The 21,415-nt window shown below is 44.6% G+C and overlaps 2 protein-coding genes across 8 annotated transcripts; one reads left to right on the top strand and one right to left on the bottom strand.

Moving 5' to 3' along the window:
* Positions 1-3,279: 3,279 nt before the first annotated feature.
* LOC121148029 (trafficking protein particle complex subunit 2) lies at positions 3,280-12,139 on the bottom strand. 6 transcript variants are annotated; one of them, XM_040968006.1, is made up of 3 exons: positions 12,022-12,139; positions 10,343-10,393; positions 3,280-3,964 (listed from the first exon to the last, which is right to left on the bottom strand). In XM_040968006.1, the coding sequence occupies exon 3, from the start codon at positions 3,943-3,945 to the stop codon at positions 3,523-3,525; it is 423 nt and encodes a 140-aa protein (XP_040823940.1). In that variant the 5' UTR covers positions 3,946-3,964; positions 10,343-10,393; positions 12,022-12,139; the 3' UTR covers positions 3,280-3,522. The 6 variants fall into 6 exon arrangements, with proteins under 6 accessions (XP_040823940.1, XP_040823941.1, XP_040823945.1 ...); XM_040968007.1 differs by lacking the exon at positions 12,022-12,139 and adding an exon at positions 10,661-10,677; XM_040968011.1 differs by lacking the exon at positions 10,343-10,393 and having other exon boundaries at positions 3,280-3,960; positions 12,018-12,139.
* Positions 12,140-12,189: 50 nt separating this feature from the next.
* LOC121148027 (cytochrome c oxidase assembly protein COX20, mitochondrial) lies at positions 12,190-18,570 on the top strand. Of its 2 annotated transcripts, XM_040968004.1 has the most exons (4): positions 12,190-12,297; positions 17,491-17,605; positions 17,705-17,768; positions 18,327-18,570. In XM_040968004.1, the coding sequence occupies exons 1-4, from the start codon at positions 12,256-12,258 to the stop codon at positions 18,502-18,504; spliced, it is 399 nt and encodes a 132-aa protein (XP_040823938.1). In that variant the 5' UTR covers positions 12,190-12,255; the 3' UTR covers positions 18,505-18,570. The 2 variants fall into 2 exon arrangements, with proteins under 2 accessions (XP_040823938.1, XP_040823937.1); XM_040968003.1 differs by having other exon boundaries at positions 12,196-12,297; positions 17,491-17,768.
* The last annotated feature ends 2,845 nt before the right edge of the window (positions 18,571-21,415 follow it).

Below are 21,415 nucleotides of genomic sequence, written 5' to 3'. Positions count from 1 at the left end.
GCTCCACTTCTCATCCAGCTCCCTGCTTATTGCCTGGGAAAGCAGTGGATAGTCCCAGTCTTTGGTCCCTGCACATCTCCATGTGGGAGATGTGGAAGGAGCTCCTAGCTCCCAACCTTGGATCAGCTCAGCTCTGGCTATTGGAGACTGAACAAGCAGATACAAGAGCCCTCTCTCTCCTTCCCTCAGTAAAATCTGTCTTTCAAATTGAAAAATAAAATTATTTTACTTATTTGGAAGATAAACAGAAGCAGAGAGATCTTCCATGTGTGGTTCACTCAGCACACCCCACACCAGAGCCAGGGACTCCATGGTTTCTGGTGACTCCCCAGTGGGCGGCGGGGACCCTCACCTGCTGCCTCCCAGGGTCAGCCTGAACAGGAAGTCCGCAGCACAGCCACAACTCGAACGCAGACCCTCCACAGGGGTGACACATGGCTTCACGGCACACACTTGCCCCTGATGCTGCAAGTCTTACCCTCCTCTCCTTTTGTCTGTTCTTTTTAAAATATTTTTCATTAGTTTATACTGCTGCCAGTGAAAAGGTTATGACTTAATATATTGTGTTTTTGAAAAATCATTCTTGGGCCTGGCACAATGGCCCAAGATGCTCCACTTGCAAGCACCAGGATCCCATAGGGACACCAGTTCATGTCCTGGCTGCTCCACTTCCCACCCAGCTCCCTGCTTGTGGCCTGAGAAAGCAAGCCCAAAGCCTTGGGACCCTACATCCAAGTAAGAGACCCAGCAGAATCTTCTGGCTCCTGGCTTTAGATCGGCTCAGCTCCAGCTGCTGTGGCCACTTACAGAGGGAAGCAGCAGATGGATGATATTTCTCTCTGCCTCTCCTTCTCTCTGTAAATCTGCCTTTCCAATAGAAATTAATAAATCTTGTTTTAATCACTCTCAAACACTAATACCCTGTTCTAAATGCAAAAGAGATGCTGCACAGAAGACTGCTATAAAGAAAACATGCACTGAAATCTTCAGTTCACTCTCAAGTTAAAATTAGATCAATCTTGACCAGAAAAACAAAAAAAAGTTCTTCCATGAATAAAAACATCTTGAATTACCCCAATACTCTTAAAGACTCCTTTGAAATAATGACACTCAAAATACTAGCCATCGTGTCAAAACTAGCACTGTCTCACATTGTTTCTGGCCCTGGGGTTTCTATCATTGCTGGGGATGGGACCCAAGGGCCTTTTGTGGCACCTTGGGCTCAGCTCTGCAGCTGTGCGAGCTTGGCCAGACACTTGCCCTAACTGGGCCTTTGCATCCTCCTCTGTAAACCCAGGCAATGCAGCCCCCTTGCACAGTCAACAAGCTCTCAGAACACCTGAGATGTGGCAGGAATTTAGCCAAGGGCGGCTGTGGCCTCCATTTTTACAGATCAGAAAACCAAGTCACGCAAGTTAGAAATTTGCATTAGGCTATACAACAAGCAGGCACCAGCGTTGTGACGTGTGCCGGGTAGTTCTGATGCCGAAACAGGTGTTCCTTCCATGCCAGTTACCTGCCATGTCAGCGTGAGCGACTGCAGCTGCACTTGGAAAGGCCATGATCAGAACACCAAACACAGCCAGAAACTGACAGGGGCACGCTCGCTCTTCCCCAGTGTCCCCTGCCACAGACAGCACTTTCTACAACCGTGGACATCCAGCTAAGGTAGGACCTGGGACAAAACACCACCATGTTTTTAGATTTACACCTGCATGGTTCTCAGGGTTGCTCTGTTTTGTTTCAGAACTTCCTCCCACTCCCTGGCCTCTACCACCAGAGGAAATCCTCCAGTGTTGTCCCCCGCTCACTGACGGTGTTCTATAAAGTTGTCAACAACACTCAGCTAATAGATCTGCACCTCTGCTCCTGCAGGCAATAAATGGTCAGATTCCTACTGTCACAGTTTGGTCAACCAACTGATATGTAACCCCGCTGTATATGTGTTCCCATGTAGGAACACATTATTTTTTTAAGACTGATTTATTTTTGTTAGAAAGGCAGATTTACAGAATTAAGGAGAGACAGAAAGATCCTGCATCCGCTGGTTCACTCCCCAAGCGGCCACAATGGTCAGAGCTATATCGACCTGAAGCCAGGAGCCCAAAGCCTCTTCCAGGTCTCCCACGCAGGTAAGGGCCCCAAAGCCTTAGGCCATCCTCAACTGCTTTCCCAGGCCACAAGCAGGGAGAATGGGAAGTGGAGCAGCCGGGGCACAAACTGAAGCCCATATGGGATCCTGGAAGATGCAAGGCAAGGATTTAGCTTCTAGGCCATCACACCAGGCCCAGAACACCTTATTTAACATGCATTCTTGGTTCATCACCTTTGCACTAAGTCCTTGTCTACAATGTCGCTATGCTTATATGAGGCTTATTACACACAGAGTATTTCCCCTGTAAGGCACATCCTAGCCTGCAGCCCTTTGGAATGTGACTCAGCCCCTGACATTATGCTAGGGACCACCTCGGAAAATACAGAATCAGGCCCAGTGCAATAGCTCAATTGGCTAATCCTCCCCGTGCAAGCACCAAGATGCAAAAAATCAAAATGGAGTCACTCATGTTAAAGTCTCATATCACCAAGCTATAAAACTCAACTTTCTGATTTCTCAGGAACCAGGACTAGAAAGCTAAGGCACAAATTTTCCATGCAAGTCAGTGTTATTTTTCTTTTCTTTGGGGGATGGGAGACAAAGATCTTTATTTAGAAATCAATAAATAAGGTGAGAGAATGGTAGCAACTTCACACAAGAATAAAACTAAGCTAAGAAATATTTAAACTATTAAAAAAAAAATTCTTCAAGTGCTCCCAATTAGCACACACAAAAAAGTAAGATGTTACATATCCTCCATGGACATAAACTGTTTTACAGCAAGATCAGAGGCTATTCACCACTCTGATGTAAAAAGGCACAGAGTACAATCACTAATGTAATCCCGACTTTTGTTTAAGAATTCTGTAACTGCCTTACCATTTTGTTATGAGCTCAGATTCACTTAATCCCACTTCACTATCTGAGTGAAAAGAAACACAAGAAGATCTAAGTGTCACGTTTCATGGTAACTCCGTGCTAATATGTTACAGGACCCGTATCTAAGGCAATGCATATGCCATCCATTTCGTTCAGACTCTGTAGTCTTTCTGTTTTCAATCTGTCTACCAAATCTTGCCTATGACATTTGTTGTTGGTTTGCTGTATCATCTAAATCATCTGATACCAATTAGGAAAAACAAAGCTCACTCTCAAGTTTCAAAAGAAAAATATATCCAGATTAATAATAAAGAGTTCTTTGATATAATTTTATTCATGGGCCCATACGACATATATAGTAAGTGGATAAGTGACATGAAACAGAATGTACTATTTTTAATTATGGAAGGAATTCCATTACATTATGCTTAAATAAACAGACTACAAACTGAAGTTCTCCAGGCTATTTATTCAAGTTTCTTACAATATACACACTTCTGAGTATACCCCATTGCGGTAATATAGTTTGTTTCAGGATTCTTCTGCATTCAGCTTAAAAGGTGTTTCTTCCCAAGAAACTGAACTTTCCTGTCAAATGCGCTTGACCGAATAGGAGAATTGGGTTCATAAAACGGGTTCATTGCAAACTTCATGTAGACATCATAGACATCAGTAAAGAAGTTCTTGATTCCATCTTCTTGCTTTATATCGTGAAGCATAATAAATCTCATATGCCCTGCAGTGACAAACGCTGACACAAACCAGTTGTTGAACTTGTCCACAGTTTTCAAGTACATGCTGTTGGTCAGCCACATGCTCTCATCCACCAGGTCCAGGGCCGCATGCGCTATGAACTGGTTCAGATGGCGGTGATCATCTCTGGATTCCTCTTTCCCGGCTGGTGAGAACTCCATTTCAAAAACAGGATTATCATGGTGGCCAACAATGACAAAGTAGAAGCTTCCAGACATTGTCTCCTGTGCACGACTCCTGCAGCAGGAGGCAGACAAAGCAAAGGCTCAGCCAGTGTCCACTGCAAGCACAAACCACTATTTTTAAGGAGTTATTTATCTGAAAGGCACTGTGAGAGAGACGGACAGGGAGAGGGAGGAAGTGGGAGAGAGAGGAAGGAGCGGAAGCAGAAAGGGAGACAGAGTTGGTCTGAGTCCAGCTCCTTGTCAATGTGTCTGGTAGAGCAGCGGCAGCAGATGGTACAAGTGCTTGGGTCCCTGCCACCCACATGGGAGACCCAGATGAAGTTGCAGGCTCCTGGCTTCAGCCTGTGCGAGCAGTTGTGTGTATTTGAGGAATGAACAAACAGATGGGGTTTCTCTTTCTCTATCACTCTTTCAAATAAATAAAAATAAACCAACATACATTTTTTTAAAGATTTGTTTATTTTCTATTGGAAAGGCAGATTTACAAAGAGAAGAAGAAACAGAGAAAGATCTTCCACCAACTGGTTCACTCCCCAAGTGGCCACAACGGCTGGAGCTGAGCTGTTTCGAAGCCAGCAGCCAGGAGATTCTTCTGGGTCTCCCATGCGGTACAGGGTCCCAAGGCTCTGGGCCATCCCTGACTGCTTTCCCAGGAAACAAGCAGGGATCTGAATGAGTGCCCATATGGGATTCCCAAGGTTGCAAGGTGAGGATTTAGCCACTAGGCTATATTGTGTTGGGCCCAAAAAACATTTTTTCTTTTAAATGAAAGCAACCCTTAGAGTTTCTGAGATAAATGGAATAAAACAAAAAATGAAATTATACATCCAGGACCTGGCACGGTAGCCTAGCAGCTAAAGTTCTCACCTAGTACACACTGGGATCCAACGCAGGCCCTGGTTCTAAACCCAGCAGCCCCACTTCCCATCCAGCTCCCTGCTTGTGGCCTGGAAAAGCAGTCGAGAGAACGGTCCAAAGCCTTGGGATCCTGCACCCGTGTGGGAGACCCGGAAGAGGCTCCTGGCTTCGGATTGGCTCAGCTCCAGCCGTTGCGGCTGCCTGGGGTGTGAATCATCGGGTGGAAGATCTTCCTCTCTGTCTCTCTTCTTCTTTGTATATCTGCCTTTCCAATAAAAATAAATAAATCTGTAAAAAAAAAAAATTATTAACTCCTTTGAAAAGCAGTTACAGAGAGAAAGGTGAAAGGCAGGGAGAGAGTTATGTTTAATCTACTGTTTCCCTCCCTAAACAGCCACAACAGCCAGGCCGGGGCCTGGCTAAAATGAAACCAGTAGCCTGGAACTCCATCCAGTTCTCTTGTGGATGCGGCAGCCCAAGCACCTAGGCCATCTTCTGCTACCTTCCCAGGTACATCAACAGGAAGCTGGATTGGAAATGATCAGAAGTGAAGTAGCTGAGACTCTATGGAGTTTATACGGTATCACAGCATTGCAGCTATGATCTTAACATGCTGCACCACAGTGCCAAACCTCATAAATTCTTTGCATCTGGCAAACTAGGATGAATTTATACTGCTTTTCAATGTGATTATGGCATATTTAAGACCTTTAAAAAATGTGACATGCAAGTACCTGCATGTCACCCACTTCAAAAAGAAAACATGACAGGGGCCTAGCATGGTAGCCAAGTGGCTAAATCCTTGCCTTGCTCATGGCTCCTGGCTTTGGATCAGCTTAGCTCTAGCCATTGCATCCACTTGGGGAGTGAACCAGCGGATACAAGATCTCTCTGTAAGGTTGTGTCTCTCTGTAAATCTGCATCTCCAATAAAAATAAATAAGCCGAAAAAATCAAAACAGAGACCTGAACTCTCACACTTTCCTGTGCTCAGCCACATGCCCTCCCACGCCATAAAAAAAAACTGTCTGAATTTGGTGTTATCATTTCTAGGTATACCTTTGTGCATTTATTAAGCACGTAATACAACTCTATACACACAGTATTATTGTGTATGATTGAGACTTTATGTAAATGCAATCTTCATACTTTTTTTAAATTTCATTTTTATTAGAAAAGCAGATTCAGAGAGAAGGAAAGACAGAAATATCGATTTTTCATCTGTTGGCTCACTTCCCAAATGGACCGAATGGCCAGAGCTAAGCTGATCGGAAACCAGGAGCCAGGAGCTTCTTCCAGGTCTCCCACGCAGGTGCAGGGTCCCAAGGCTTCAGGCTACCCTCCTCTTTTCCAGGCTACCCAAGCAGAGAGCTGGATGTGGGAAATGTGAGCAGCCAGGACACGAACTGCCACCTATACAGGATCCTGGCACATTTAACCACTGAGACCATCACACCAGGCCAGCAATCTTCCTATATTGTTACACTACTTACATTTTGTTTAAAATTAATTTTGTGAAAATCATATATACTGATACAAAGTTTGAGCCTAGCAGCAGGTATCCGGCACTTCACAGCACAGTACACAGCTTTCAGTCCTGGCTCTGCTTCCAATTCCACCTCTCTGCTAATGTGCACCCAGGAAACAGCAAGTGGTGTCTCAAGGACTTGGCCCTACCACCGTTAGGGGAGACACAGATCCAGGTGTGGCCTGGCTCAGCCCCTGCTGTTGGAGGCATTTGGGGAGAGTAAACTAGCAGGTGAAAGATCTCTCCTTAAAAAAATTTTTTTTCCAAGGTGACTGCAACAATACAGTCACCTCAGCAACACATAGGAATGAAAAATGTGAAAACAGTGTCTCACTGATTTTTTTAAAGATTGACCTATTCAAAAGGCAGAATTGGGGCCTGGGGGCACGATAGCCTAATGGCTAAAGACTTTGCCATGCAGAAGCTGGGATCCTGTGTGGGTGCCAATTCATATCCCGGCAGCTCCACTTCCCATCCAGCCCCCTGCTTGTGGCCTGGGAAAGCAGCAGAGGACGGCATAAAACCTTGAGACCCTACACCGATGTGGGAGACCCAGAAGAGGCTCCTGGCTTCAGATCAGCAACCCAACGGCTTGGACCACCCTCTGCTACATTTCCACAGACACTAGCAGGGATCTAGAATGAAAGTGGAGAAGCCAGGAGAAGCAGGGAACATGTGGGATGCCAGCACCAAAGGTGGTGGCTTTATCCCTTACTTTAACTCAGCAGGTCTCTTGTTTTAATTTACATTTCCCTGCTTCCCAAATCTCAGAACACTGTTGTGATAGTTCCCAATAATTTGTTTCTTCCCTATAATCTTTTCATAGGTTTATCTTCAGTTCTCTGATTTGTAATTTTTTCATTTAGAGGGGTTTTTTTGTTTGTTTTTTTAAAGATCTTCCATCTCCTGGTTCACTTCCCAAATATCCACACCAGGTAAAGTTGAGTCAGCCTGAAGTCAGGATCTGGCACTCCATCCTGGTCTGACATAGGTCCAGGGTCCAAGCACTTGGGTCGGTCATCCTCCTCTGCTTTCCCAGGCACACTGACACGGAGCTGGATGGGAAGCAGAGCAACCAGAACCGAACTGGCACTTACATGATATGCTGGTATAACAGGCAGTGGCTCAACTCAATGCATCCATAAACAGCATTTTTTTTTTGACACTTTACCATATTCTCTTTCTCTTTTGTTTTGTTTTTTATTTTGAAGATTTACTTTATTTTTATTGGAAAGTCAGATATACAGAGAGGAGGAAGAGAGGCAGAAAGGAAGATCTTCCATCCAATGATTCACTCCACAAGTGGCATCATGGCTGGAACTGAGCCAATTAGGAGCCCAGAGCCCCTTTTGGGTCTCCTAAGGCTTCGGGTCTTCTTCGACTGTCCCCCCAGGCCACAAGCAAGGAGCTGGATGGGAATCAGGGCTGCCGGGATACAAACAGGGGCCCATATGGGATCCCAGTGTGTCTAAGGTGAGGACTTCAACCACTAGGCTACTGCGCCAAGCCCCATATTCACTTTCTATGTAAACATTATAAACGCATACACATTGTTTTTCTCAAAAGCAAGGATATTAAATTAATATAACAAAGGCTCATCAAGTGAGGAAAGATACGTTATTATGTAAGGGGCATAATTCATTGAAGACACATTTATCAATATCTATATATCAAATAATACAGTATCCACACGTTTTTAATAATAAATATATATTAACTTCCACAAGTAAGAGAAAATGTGAAACTTGTCCCCGTGTCTGGCTACTTTTGAATATGTATTTATTTATCTGAAAGGTACCAATTCAAAGATAAAGGGCAAGACGCATAGAGCGAAAAAGATCGTCCACCTCCTGGTACAAGCCCTGCATGGCCAGAATGGCCACAATAACCCCATGCTGGGCAAGGCCAAAGCCAGGTACCAGAAATTCCATCTACACCTCCCACGTGGGTGGCAGAGGTCTGAGACTGGAAATCTTCCACATCCTTCCCAGACACACTAGCAGATCCCTGGACTGAGAAGCAGAACAGCTAGGACTGAAGGGATGCTAGCATCATAGGCCCACTGTGCCACAACACTAGCCCTGTGGCTTATTTACTTAGCTCTGTTCTATCCATTTTGTTACAAATTTCAGGAGGATTTCATTCCTTTTCATAGCTGAGTCCTATTCCTTCATGTGGGCATATCATATTTTTCTTGATCCGATTATCAACTGATAGGCATCTAAGTTGATTTCATATCTTTTCATGGTGAAATGGACAACAATAAACATGGGAGTGCAGTTACTTCTCTCACATGCTGACTGGATCTATTTTAAGTTTTTAAAAGAATCACCATACTGTACTAATGCGTACTAAAGTACATTTGCCCCAATCAGGTATTATGGCTCCCTTTGCTCTTTATCTTTGTAGCATGTGTTATAGTTTGACTTTTGGACAACACCCACTATAGCTGGAACAAGGTAAAACCTCGTCAGTTTTTCCTTGCACTTCCCTAATGGCCAGCCTACTGACCCTTCGCATCTCTCCTGGCCCCTCGCTGTAGCCTGGCCCAGTCTCAAATGCTGTGGCCATTTGGGGGGTGAATCAGAGGATTGAAGACCTCTGTCTCTGTCTCTCCTTCTCATTCTGCAACTCTGCCTTTCTGTCAAAAAAAAAAAAAAGAAGGAAAACCATCTACTCAGATCCTCTGCCCATTTCCAACTGGACTGCTTTTTGTTCAGCTTTGTTGTTCTCCTCCTTAGCTCTCTATCAGAATCAGAGTTTCAAAATACTTTCTCCCATCCTGTTGACTGTCTCTACTCTGTTTTCTTAGGCTTCTTAGTTTGATTTAACCCTACCCATTTCTCTACTTTTTTTCCCCCAAAAATCTTAACTTTTTAAAAAAGATTCATTTATTTAAAAGAGTGCCAGAGAGCAGGAAAGAGAGACCTTTCACCCACTGGTTTATTCCCCATATGGTCACAATAGCAGAGCTGGCCCAGACCAAAGTCAGGAACACCAGTCACGGGCAGTGACACAGGCCTGTCACTTGGACCATCATGCTTTTCCCAGGCCATGAGCAGGGAGCCAGATCACTAACAACTGGTTTAAACTGGCATCCTGATATGGGAGGGTGGCATCCAAAGCTGTGGGTTAACCTACTGTGCCACAATGCCAGTGTCTATTCCTTCGTTTTAATCCATCAGACACAACAGATGTAAAACATGACATGCAGGGCTGAGAAGCAGCCATTCTCACACACTGCTGATAGGAAACATAAATTGGCAATACTGTTGGAGGAGTTTAGCACTTTGAATTAAATCTTTTAATTCAAAATTTAAAATTTTAAAGGTATATGCCCCTTTAAGTCAGTTATTCCACCTCCATAACCGATCCTACAGAATACTTCAACATGTACACAAAGTTCCACGTATAAAGATACTCTAAAGCATTGTTCTGGAGTGAAAACAAAGGCAACTTTCTACACAAGTTTAAAAAAAAAATAGTCAAAGGATTACTAAGAAGCCACATGAACTAGTCAACCTAGAGATATTTAAATGAAAAAAAAAAAAACCTAAGAAAAAGGCATAAAGGGCCAAAAGTAAATCACTGAATGTAAATGACAGGGCAGTATAACCATTCTGATGGATGTTTACCAAGTACAGACACAAATGCAGGTGTATACACAACACAGAGCTTATTTTTTTTTATCTGATACCAATATTGCTCTAATGACTGTAAGATATATATATTCATATAATAACTTTCAATTTAAAAAAAAAGGTTCAGGACCAGTGTCATGGCACAGCTTGTGTCCCGACTGTTGCACTTCCCATCCAGCTCCGTGCTGCTGTCCTGGGAAAGCAGCAGAAGATGGCCCAAGTACTTAGGCGAGACGTGGAAGAAGCTCCTGCTCCTGGGTTTAGCCAAGCTGTGGCCACTGGGGAGGTCAGCAAGGAATTGAAACATCTGTCTCTAACTCTGCCTTTCAAATAAATTAAATTTTTAAAAAGGGGAAAAAAAGTTTAGAAAGAGAAATAGAGAAATATCAGTTAGTTGTGTTTACCTTAGGAGGAAAAGGGGGTTGATTTCCACTCTGTAAACTGCTATACAAACACTACCAAACAACAAAAAACGACATAATTACGCAACGCTTTTTAAAAGGAGAATTCTTCAACATAAAAAGTAACCCATATGAAACTACTTTCCAAAAGACAAATGAAATGAACCCCTAGCTAAGCCAACAGTTATTCAGTCACAATTAAAAGCACGTAAAAACAAATAAGCGAAACAGGATGACTTAACCGTGTTCTGCCTGGTACTTTTCCAGCTATCCTCTCTTTCCAAGAAGCTTCTTACGGAATTCCTTATGGAATCCTCCTACCTTAAGCGTCCCCTTCCTGGGGCCAGCTAAGCAGCACAGCACCACAGTCGCCACTTCCCATCCAGCTCCCAGGGGAGGACGGCCTCACTGCTGCGGCCCTGCACTCACGTGGGAGACCCGGAAGAAGCTCCTGCTTGCAGCCTGGCCCAGCCCCAGCCGCCATTTAGCGAGCGAACCAGTGGACGTGTTTCTCTCCCTCATACGTTAATAAATCTTCTTTAAAAATATCCTCTTCAAAACCAAAAGTGCAAAAATTTCAGTGGAGACGTGTGAACTGGCTGAATATCACTGCTGGAGTTAGCTTTTTAAAACATTCCCTAATATTAGAGTTAACCTAATTTACAAAGTACTCATATCTTAAAAAAAAGAAAAATCAAATACACAGAAATGCAAGTCATCCTACATGTCACTAGGACTGTATTTTTACTGTGGCTGGAGAAAAGTATTCTGTGACCCTGAAAAAGCAAAGGGTAAAAATGGGATCCCCCCTCGTCTCTGCCGCTTCAAGAAAACACGAAAATTTAACAAGAAAGCGCTCCCTTCGCAGCTAACGCTCTAACGCCCTCGCTGCGTGCCATCCTGCGGCGTCATCGTTACCAGCGGCGGGGCTGCTCACCGTGACGAGCCCACCAAAAGCTCCAGGGGGACGAGCGAGGGTTTACGGAGGGCAGAGGGGCCCGCGGCCGCCCCTCACGCGGGCAGGCGCCGCTCCCAGCCCTGGCCGCCCAGGGCAGCGCGTTCCGCCGCAGCCACCCGAATCCCAAATGGCGCGCGGCGGGTGTTTCGCTTTCTTTTCCTTCCTCCTCCTCGGCCTGCCCTCCCCCACAGCCCCGCACGGCTGGACACCAGCGTCCTGACGCAGGCCCACGAGCCAGCTGCTCCCTCCATTTTGCCCTTTAGTCACCTTTATCTGAACGGAACTTTAAAGCCACGAAAATGAGACAGGGCGGGCGAGTGGGCGCCAAAGGCCCACTTGGAGGGGATAGGCGCTGTGGGCCACACGGCTGCGACGGCTGGGTGGAGCTGGCTCGGGCGCTCCTCCTGGGGCACGGGGACACTCGGGAGCCCGCGGCCGTCGCCTTTCCAGGTCAGGGGCCCTGACTGAGGTGCCCTGGCCCGGGCCACCCTCCGCGCGGGGCCCGCCCCGCAAGACAAAGCCACCGCGGCGGCGCGCACCCCCCTTCTGCACCGCGGCGCGCGCCCGGAGCCCGAGCGCGGGAGCGAGCGCGCGGGCGACGGTTAAAAATGGCGGTTGGGGCTGAGGGGACTGGGACGGGGAGAGCAGCCGTTTGCCGGGTCTGGCCTCGTTGCACCCCGCCCGCGCTGGGGCTGCGGCAGCCGGGATGATATCTGGAGCGCACCTCCTCCCACGCTCCGGGCGCCGCTCGCGAGTTGCGGGACTGGAGGAGAAACAGGGCGCCCCGCTCGACCGAACAAAGGAGATGGCAGCCGACGACGCAACAGCACGCCCACTGCAAAGCGCTAGGAACGTTCCCTAAGATGGCGGCCGGCGCGCGGGGCGGGGCGGGGCGGCCGCACACCCGGCTTCCGCCCGGGCGGCCCTCGGCGGCGGCGGCGGCCCCAGCGCGTGCCCCATGGACTCCGTGTCGGAGCCCGGCGAGCCCGGCAAGGGGAAGGTAACCCGGGGCAGCGGGCGCGAGGCGCGGGCGGGCCGATGCGGGGGACCGGGACTGAAGTAGCTAGCACCAGCCCCACTCCCGCCGACATTTTAATCTAAACTGTCAAGACAAAATGGAGAGGTGGGGAGCCGCACGTGTTACTGCGGGTCATTAGGAAACAGTACGGAGGCCTGTGACGTGATGAGAAAAATGTGTTGACAAGGACATTGCAAGTTAAGGTGAATGACAGGAATTCGGAAAATAACCGATGCCTGTCATTAACGCTGCATTTCGCGTGGAGAGATGCCTTGGGCGTTTGAAGAATTCATTACCTCCGTAGGAAAAGGCCGAGGTGTTGGATGATTGATTTGAAAGGCACAGAGCTCTGGCATGCACCTTTTTTTTTTTTTTTTAAATTTTATATAGCTGATTAGAGTGGTAAGGGTCAAGGGTTAGCGGAAAGTGGATGAGACCATTGTTTCCACATCGTATCTGGAGCCTCGAAGGGGGCAGAGGTGAGGGAAGAAGCCCCACCCGGAGGGTCACCCGTCCCGTCCCAGGGTCCCTGATGTGGGGCATGCTCTGAGGGTCTTGCTCAAGTTGTTTTGATAGTTCAGTAGTTCTAAATTGCGGTCGATCTCGGGATAAAACCCCTCATTTGTGGTATAGTAAACCTGAGCCAGGCTCTGGCCTCCCTGAAGAACTGCCGTGACTACCCACAGCCAAGCTAAGGTGTCCCGTCTCTTCAGCCCTGGCATATTGTATATGGGGTTTATCATTCCAGCATTTATCATATTGGAAGGTCAAAGTAATGAATCTGGTCTTTAGGCTCCCAAGAGCAGGAAACCCAGTTTTTAGTCTCAGGACAAATAACAGGTCTAAAAAGATAATGCAGGGTGAAAAGCTTCAGATTAATTGGCAAGGCAGAATCACGGAGACAGAGATCGTCCATCCTTCTGCTCACTCCCCAGATGACTGCAACAGCTGGGGCTGGCGTGGTCACCCACAGGGGTGGTAGAGGTCGGTCCAAGCACTTGAGCCATCTTCCACTGCCTTCCGAGGCACCTTAGAAGGGAGCAGGATGCAAATCACAGCAGCCACCGGGGGCGGGGGCACAGATTTTAAATAATACACTGAGTTCCAGGCTGCCGCTGCTTGGCCATCTTTTTAGATCATTCTCCACACAGTGTGGAAATCTTCATTTCCTGCTCTTGCTTGCTTTTCTGAGGGCATTTCTCTCCAAAATTGGCCAACACAGTTATCACAGTTAGTATGAATAAATATCAGGTAAGCTGTTCGCAACCTTGTTCAATTCACACACTGTGGGGTGGCTCTTCTGGTTTCATTCTGATGTACTGACCAAGCTGCAGTCTGCCGTGTCCCAAACCAGAAGCAGCTTGTTCAAATCTCGTGTTTCAGGGGGTATCCTACAAACAGTCCTAGGTCCGTTTCTGTGATGAACACAGGCAGCCCGTGTGCATTCACTTGTCTGTTGCACATCTTTAATGGCTGTTAAAGGGGTCACAAGGGTCATTTGAGCCCAGTTGTTACCATTGACCCTATCGAATGCACCTGTGAAGTAGCATAAGCTATGGCTGAATAGCATCCCAGGTTGTTAACAAAGGAATCCATTAATTCTTTAAAAAATATTTGAGGGACCAGCACAATAGCCTAGTGGTAAAATCCTTGCTTTGCAAACGCTAGGATCTTCTACAGGCACAAGTTCATGTCCCAGTTGCTACACTTCCCTTCTCCTTCTCTCTGTAAATCTGACTTTCCAATAAAACAGATTTTTGAAGAAAAAATTTACTTGAAACCATTTTCCACCTATTGATTCTCTTGCCAGATGCCATTAACATCCAGGGCTGGGCCACCTCAGGTTCCTCTGCGGGGTGCTGGCAAGGAAGCAGAGGAGTCAAGACTCCAGCCACTGATCTGATGCAGCTGCCAGCTATGCAAGCAGAAGTTTAACTTGCTGTGACACACACTAGTCCCAGCATTTTTTTTAACTTTATTTTTATTGGAAATTTAGATTTAAGAAATAAGAGTTGGCAAGATAGTCTATCTTGATAGAACACCAACTTTCCTGTGGCCACTTTATTTTTCAAGCTGTCAAGAAATAGGACACTTGATACATTCAGGTGAACTGGGTCCAATGTGGTAGCCTAATGGCTGACGTGCTCACCTTGTATGCACCAGGATCCTATATGGGTACCGGTTCGTATCCTGAATTCTCCACTCCCTGATTATGATCTGGGAAAGCAGTAAAGGAGACCTGGAAGAGGTTCCTGGCTCCTGGCTTCAGGTCAGCTTGGCTCTGGCCACTCAAGCCAACTGAAGAGTGAACTGGTAGATGGTAGATCTCTCTTTCCTCCTCTCTGTAAATCTAACTTTCCTATAAAAATAAATCTTTTTGTTTTTTATGGTAGAACTGCTTTCATGGACCGATCCACATAAAACTTGTTTACAGGATACATATTGAATAGTGGACACTAAACTAGGTACTATGCATCTATCTAGCCCTGATGGCATGTTTCACTGAGAAAATCAATTATCAAGCCAGCTAGCCACAGAACCAAGAAAAAGGCAACATGTGTTAGGAAATAAGTAAGGAATGGTCAGTGTGTCCAGCAAGACAGGAAGGGGTGGGATACAAAGGGTGTGTCTTGGATTATGCAGAGCTTTCATAGCTAGCAGTGGTAAAGCAGTACATAAACACTGTACTGGAGCCGAGACCCAAGGCAAGCACTATTGACAGTAGCAGTGAAGCAAGTGAGAAGTGGTTTGGATAGTGTGGTGGGCCCTTCCACCTGTCAATAAACTGGATATGCATTTGAATCAATGACGACTTGGTTGCATAGAGATGCAAGCATGGAAGTGAAAATTGTTTTGAAAATTGAATTTTAGAAGATTTTTATTGCAAAGTCAGATATACAGAGGAGATACAGAAGATCTTCTGATGATTCACTTCCCATGCAACAATGGCCAGAGCTGAGCTGACCCAAACCCAGGAGCCTCTTTTGGGTGTCCAACACAGGTGCAGGATCGCAAGGTATAGGGCCATCCTCAACTACTCTCCCAGGCCACAGTAGAGAGCTAAATAGAAAGTGGGCCCCCTAGGATTAGAACCAGCACCCATGTGGGATCCTGGAGCTTTCAAGGTGAGGACTTTACCACACTGGGCCCTCTATTTTTAAAATGTATTTTACACACGCAAGACATGTCAACAAGCAGATAAATGAAACTGCATCTTATGGTTTGACTACTAAATGTGGAGTTATCCTCCAAATGGCATTTAGATGAAAATGAGTTAAGTCAGGATGGGGGTGCAGCATGTCAACACTGAAGTCTGCAGTTAGCCGCATTGCCAGACCACACTAGATGCTGTATGGGAAACCAATGTGCCACCTAGGCATACAAGTCAAACATGGATTTTCTAAATGAAATCTTGACAGTGGTGTTTGCCTCATCTCAAAAGGGAGAATGGGCATTTTGGATAGGGAGACAATTATTTTCCACATAAATGGCACTTTAATGAAAAGTTGTCCCAGCATTTAAAAGTCTTGCATCTGCCAGGATCCCCTGTGGGCACAAGCACATGTCCCAGCTGCTCCACTTCACACCAGCTCCCTGTAACCCTATACCCACTTGGGAGACCTGAAAAAAGCTTTGGATCGGCTCAACTCCAGCCATTGCAGCCACTTGGGGAGTGAATCATCAGGTGGAAGATCTTCCTCTCTGACTTTCCAATAAAAATAAATCACAAGGGTAAGCAAGAGAAGAAGCATTACTTGGACCAGGCCAAAAGTCACCTGCCTAGAGCTCCCAAGGGTCTTCCATAGATAGCCCAGGAGGTAATGACTTGTCTAAGCTGGCAATTTAGTTCAGTGTTACATATAACCATGTTAATTCTCAATACATTGCAGGGATCTCTTAGCATTACTCCCCAGATAAGACCTTTGCAAAATGCTCAAGCCTTAGTTGTCGTACTTGACCAGAATTAAATATTGGTTTGATACAGTGGAAATGACAGACGTTGGGGATCACAACAACTTGCATCTCCTTTCTTGGCATCACTTACTAAGGGTTTGTATCTGTCAATGTTAGGGGAGGTAGTTAAATTACAAAGGATGCAAAGAGCCTGGTATTGGTAATGTCTGCTTACTATTAGATAGCTGGTCATAGACTGACAGCTGTTAGCTGTGTGCTGGGGCAGGGCAAAAGAAAAACCACAGATCCAAAAGAGTATGTATGTTTTGTTTTATTCTGAGGAAAGTCACATTTTCTTTTTCAGCAGATACTTGAACCATAAAAGCAAACATAAGGTGACCCAACTTGGATTTTTCTGTCCAGTTTCTTCATTTCCCCATGTAATTTACATGAACTTATGCTATAGATGCTCCTGGAGCTAAATGCTGTGCCCAGTGAAAGCATGCTTGTAAGCCTTAAGACTTTACACTGAAGTGAAACTGGAGTGTTGCCTGTTAGCTTTTCAGTGTCTGACCTGCCCTCCCAAAAGCTCCGAGATAGTCTGAAAGACACACATCCTGGGTAAACTGTTCATAAATCCAGTGAAGGCACATGAAGGAACTTGACCATCTAGTCCAAACCCCTTGTTTTACAAATAGAGGCCACAAGAATAAAAATAACCAAGGAAAAGAACAAAACCAGCTTTCTGGATCCCACTGCTTTATTCACACCTAACAGTGGCAGTAAACTGCAGCCTCATTTCAACAAGAATAATACTGCCCGTGTTAATGGTAACAGGAAATATTTATTTTTAAAGCCATTATGTTCATTTAACACACACACACACAAATAAAACCATTTAGCAGTACTAGTCAATGTTGCAAGCAAGCAGGATCCCAAAGTGCTTTTCCTCATGTTTTCCAAGTTACTGTCATTATTTTAGGGAATTAAGATTATTTTTTTATTTGCAGCAAAAGCCAAATTGTTTTAAATCAGTTGATCAGACTAACCTAACAGTTCCCCATCTGCTTCAGGCTTTCTGATGAAATGTCCAAGGTTTCAAATTCAAATTTTATGCCAAAGCAGTATAGAGGACACAGTGAGCTGAATCCAAGTTGTCACATGGAAAATACTATAGTCTAAATCTTAAGTATGAGAAATGGTATTTGGATTTTTTGATGGATTGCCCCAAAGTAAAATAAAATGTCCTCATTCAATCTAGATTCTTTTGTTGTATTCTAGACCTTTAAACTCCTAGGAATTTTAGATGTTGAAAACACTCCCTGTGCACGGGACTCCATATTGTACGGTTCACTGGGATCTGCTGTAAGTGGCCTGGGACACTTCTTGTTTACTAGTGAGTACCTGCTTATGTACACAAACATTTTTACATGCACAGGTGTTTCCCTTAGACGGGATAGTATTATTCATCATAGTGGTTATGCTTCTTTAACAGGTAGAATCAGAAGATCCTGTGATGTTGGAGTAGGAGGATTCATCTTGGTGACTTTAGGATGCTGGTACGTTATAAGTAGTCAAGAAAACCTGTGTTCCCCTATTCAGAACCATTTTCCACCACGAGAGTCCGATCCTCAAGGAAGTACCTTGACTTTATATAAGGATTTGTTCATGCAAAATCTGTTCTAGGAAGCAAAATGACTGGAATGCGCTGCCTCATTACAAGCACATATGCATATTTCATCACTTGACAGATGAACACATGATAGGCATTCCATTAGTATAAACTCAATTAGGAAGGCTTCAATTGTTTGTTCATATCACATCTTAAAATGCTACTTTAAAACTGTTCAACTACTGAAAATTATAGAGCATGAACGTAAAAATATATTTTCTATGCAAAATATTTATGAAATTGTACTATGAATCAAGAAACTAAGGTGACAAATGTTCTCGTTTTATCTTTTTACCCCGGCAAAAAGATCACTTTTCACACTTATTACTGAAGGTACTCCAAATCAGACCTTGTAAGTCAGTCTTGGAGTGTGAGATTACAAAGAGCAATAGTTGATTGCTCCAAAAACTTTGTATTAACAATTTATTCATATTCTTCTTACCAGGTTCCACTGTAGGTACAATTATGCAAAGCAAAGAATCCAGGAGAGAATTGCCAGAGAAGGAATTAGAAATAAGATTTTATATGAAAGTACTCACCTTGATCCTGAAAGAAAACAAACCCAACAGAAAAGCAGCAATGGAGAAACCTTAAGCCCAGAAAACCAAAACGCAGCTCCCTGAAGACGTGATGTCAGACGCCTTATGTGCAAGAAAGCTTTAAGCAAGTCAATAAACTGGTGTACTTGTCTTATGTGTATTTACTTGCATAAAACCTTCCAATTTATTCTGGTCCCATGAATTAGTCAATTTAATGAATTTTCTAGAAATACATTATCTCCTGCTTGGACTTATAACCTTAGAAACAAATATTACTTCCAGAAAGTGAAAAATATGCAGCATTTATAATTTTAAAACACGATCTGCAAAAAAAACCAAACATGATCTGCTTAAAAATATGTATGCAGGCTGCTGCATACTAGAGAATATAGAATCATACAAAAATAACTATTCAGATGCCATGAAAAGCATTAAGGGAAAAAAAAAAAGCACCCAGGGCTCAACACCACAGCTTGGTGGCTATTATCTTTGCCTTGCATATGCTGGGATTCTATTTGGGCTCCAGTTCATGTCCCAGATACTCCACTTCCCATCCAGCTCCCTGCTTGTGGCTGGTAAAGTAGTAGATGCTCCACAGCCTTAAGACCCTGCATCCACATGCAAGTCTGGAAGAAGCCCTGGCTGCTGGCCTGGAATCAGCTCAGCTCCAGAACCAGCAGGTGGACGATCCATCTCCTGTCTGTGCAAATGTGCTTTTACAACAAATCTTTAAAGATACCAACAGCACGAAATTAAATATCGTATTCATCCATTTATTCAGGTATAATCCTTTCTAAGGAAATTTTTGGCTCTAACTTCAAGATTAGATGGGCCTGATATGGTGGCCTAGTGGCTAAAGTCCTCACTTTGCAAGGGCCAGGATCTTATATGGGTGCTGGTTCTCATCCCAGAAGCCCCCACTTCCCTTCCTGCTCCCTGCCTATGGCTTAGGAAAGCAACTGAGGACGGCCCAAAGCCTTGGAACCTTGCACCCACATGGGAAACCTATAAATTCCTGGCTTCATATTGGCTCAGTTCTGGCCATTGTGGCCATTTCAGGAATGAATCAGCAGACTAAAGAGCTTCCTGTCTCTCCTCCTCTCTGAATATCTGACTTCCCAATAAAAAAATAAATCTTAATCTCAAAAAAAAAGTAAAAGATAGCAATATACAAGATTATGGCCAATATTGGTTCTATTACCCAGATGCTCAAAATAAGCCAGAGAACAGCAAGGAAGAGTGTCCCAGGATTGTCACTATGTTTTCTGTCTTGTTCCAAAGGCCCAATGAGAACCGTTACAAGCTCCTTCCCTCCCATGTTCACCTGCTTGTGGGCATCACCTTTACTCATGTGGTCTGACAGCCACCATTGAAAGGAGGATGGTTAGGAGAGCGCGCCTGCTCTCACAGGTCTACATTATGTGCAAGTCATAACCAAGCAGCAAGATTTCCATGTGTTTGTTTGTCACCTGTATTTCAAGACAGCATTACACAAATGGGGGAAATTATTGGTGAACACTATCAGTACACTCTTGTTTAACAAGCTTTGTGGCCAGCTTTACTAAGGACAAAAATGCAACACAGAATTTGGCAGCTCGGTCAACTACCTAAAACTGTTCTAGCTGACACACAGGATTACCTCTTACCCTGGGCAAGACAAACCTTTCCCAGCTGGAGAACCTTCACACCAATGACAAAGGCATTTCCATAGCAGTGATTCTACAAGCTGGAGACCTGGATAAAAACACAAAGTTGTGACACAACTTATTACTTCTGAAATTCTTCAATGTGTCAAATCAATGACTTGCTTTTCCTTTTGAGACTATCGTCATGAAATACATTAATTTAGATTATAACTAGGCCTGTGTCATGCCTTTGCCCTTTGTAAAGCCTCCAAATTGGTCTCGGCTTTCCAGTCTGTTATCGCCCTGCAATCCAAAACATTTGGTCATTTTTGTTCTGCAGATCTGTAGCCCCACCATTACTTCTATGCAGAATTTTTCACTCCATGAAATTTTTTACAATCCTAAATTCTGCGTTTCTTTGCTAATTAACTTCCAGAACCAAAATTGCCTGTTTGTACCTGGTTTCATTGCTCAGAGAGCCTAAGCTGCTTGTTGGCAATTTGCCATTCCCCGTCTATTATCTGGCCCCAAAGTGTTAAGAATTCATGTTCCCTGCTCATTGCTGCTTTTAACCTCAGAGTAACCTACCTTCAACGCCCACTTGGAGCTTCCAAACACATAGCTTCCTTTCATTGTTCCATTAATTCCAAAATTTTCACACTAGGTGATATAGCAGGAGGTACCAGCTAAAGTAGCTGATTAAAATAGAATTGTTAACTGTTAGTAGTTTAAAAACCGTGTGGCTCATCTATCATCTATCACATCTACTACAGTCTCACTGTGCTATACACAATCCCCAGGCCCCCCCTCCTCCCTCGGTTTCCATCTTAGAGAAAGGACTTCACAGGAGTTTAGCTTTCCTCTCAGCTTGACTCTTGGAGCTGGGCAAACTGTGACTTCTCTAGAACCAGTGTTTGAGTTGCAAGCAACTCTTCCGTCTACGTACCTCTACTCCATCGCTGGTTTCCCTTTGCTTCGATTACATAATGCGAGGAGGTCTATATAATAAATTCAGGATTCCTGTTTATGCACTTTTCAGCAAAGTGCTAGGGATCAAGTACGGTTTGAATCCTTCTATTCCTAAGACAGAAATCTGTGGCAGGGGTTCAGAGACACCCCTTCAAAAGTCATGTTACATTGTATGCTATTCTTTGTGTAAGCAGGAAATCTTATCAAGGAAAGTAGAGAAAGTTAAAACAATTACTGTAATGTTGATGTATGTTTTTGGAAACCTCTTAATAGTCCAAATCATCAAATTGAGTAAATATAGGAATATACCAATATTCCCTACCACCCAACTACTGTTAATTAACACAGCTTATTTTGCACATTAGGTTTTTAAAAGGGAGCTATTAGGACAAAACAATCTT

The sequence above is a fragment of the Ochotona curzoniae genome, unplaced genomic scaffold (assembly GCF_017591425.1).
Source record: "Ochotona curzoniae isolate NIBS_2020 unplaced genomic scaffold, NIBS_Ocur_1.0 scaffold_4683, whole genome shotgun sequence".
In the NCBI taxonomy this organism is placed as follows: Eukaryota; Metazoa; Chordata; class Mammalia; order Lagomorpha; family Ochotonidae; genus Ochotona; species Ochotona curzoniae.
Note: the sequence above shows the minus strand (reverse complement) of the source record. Positions and strands in the feature narration are given on the sequence as shown.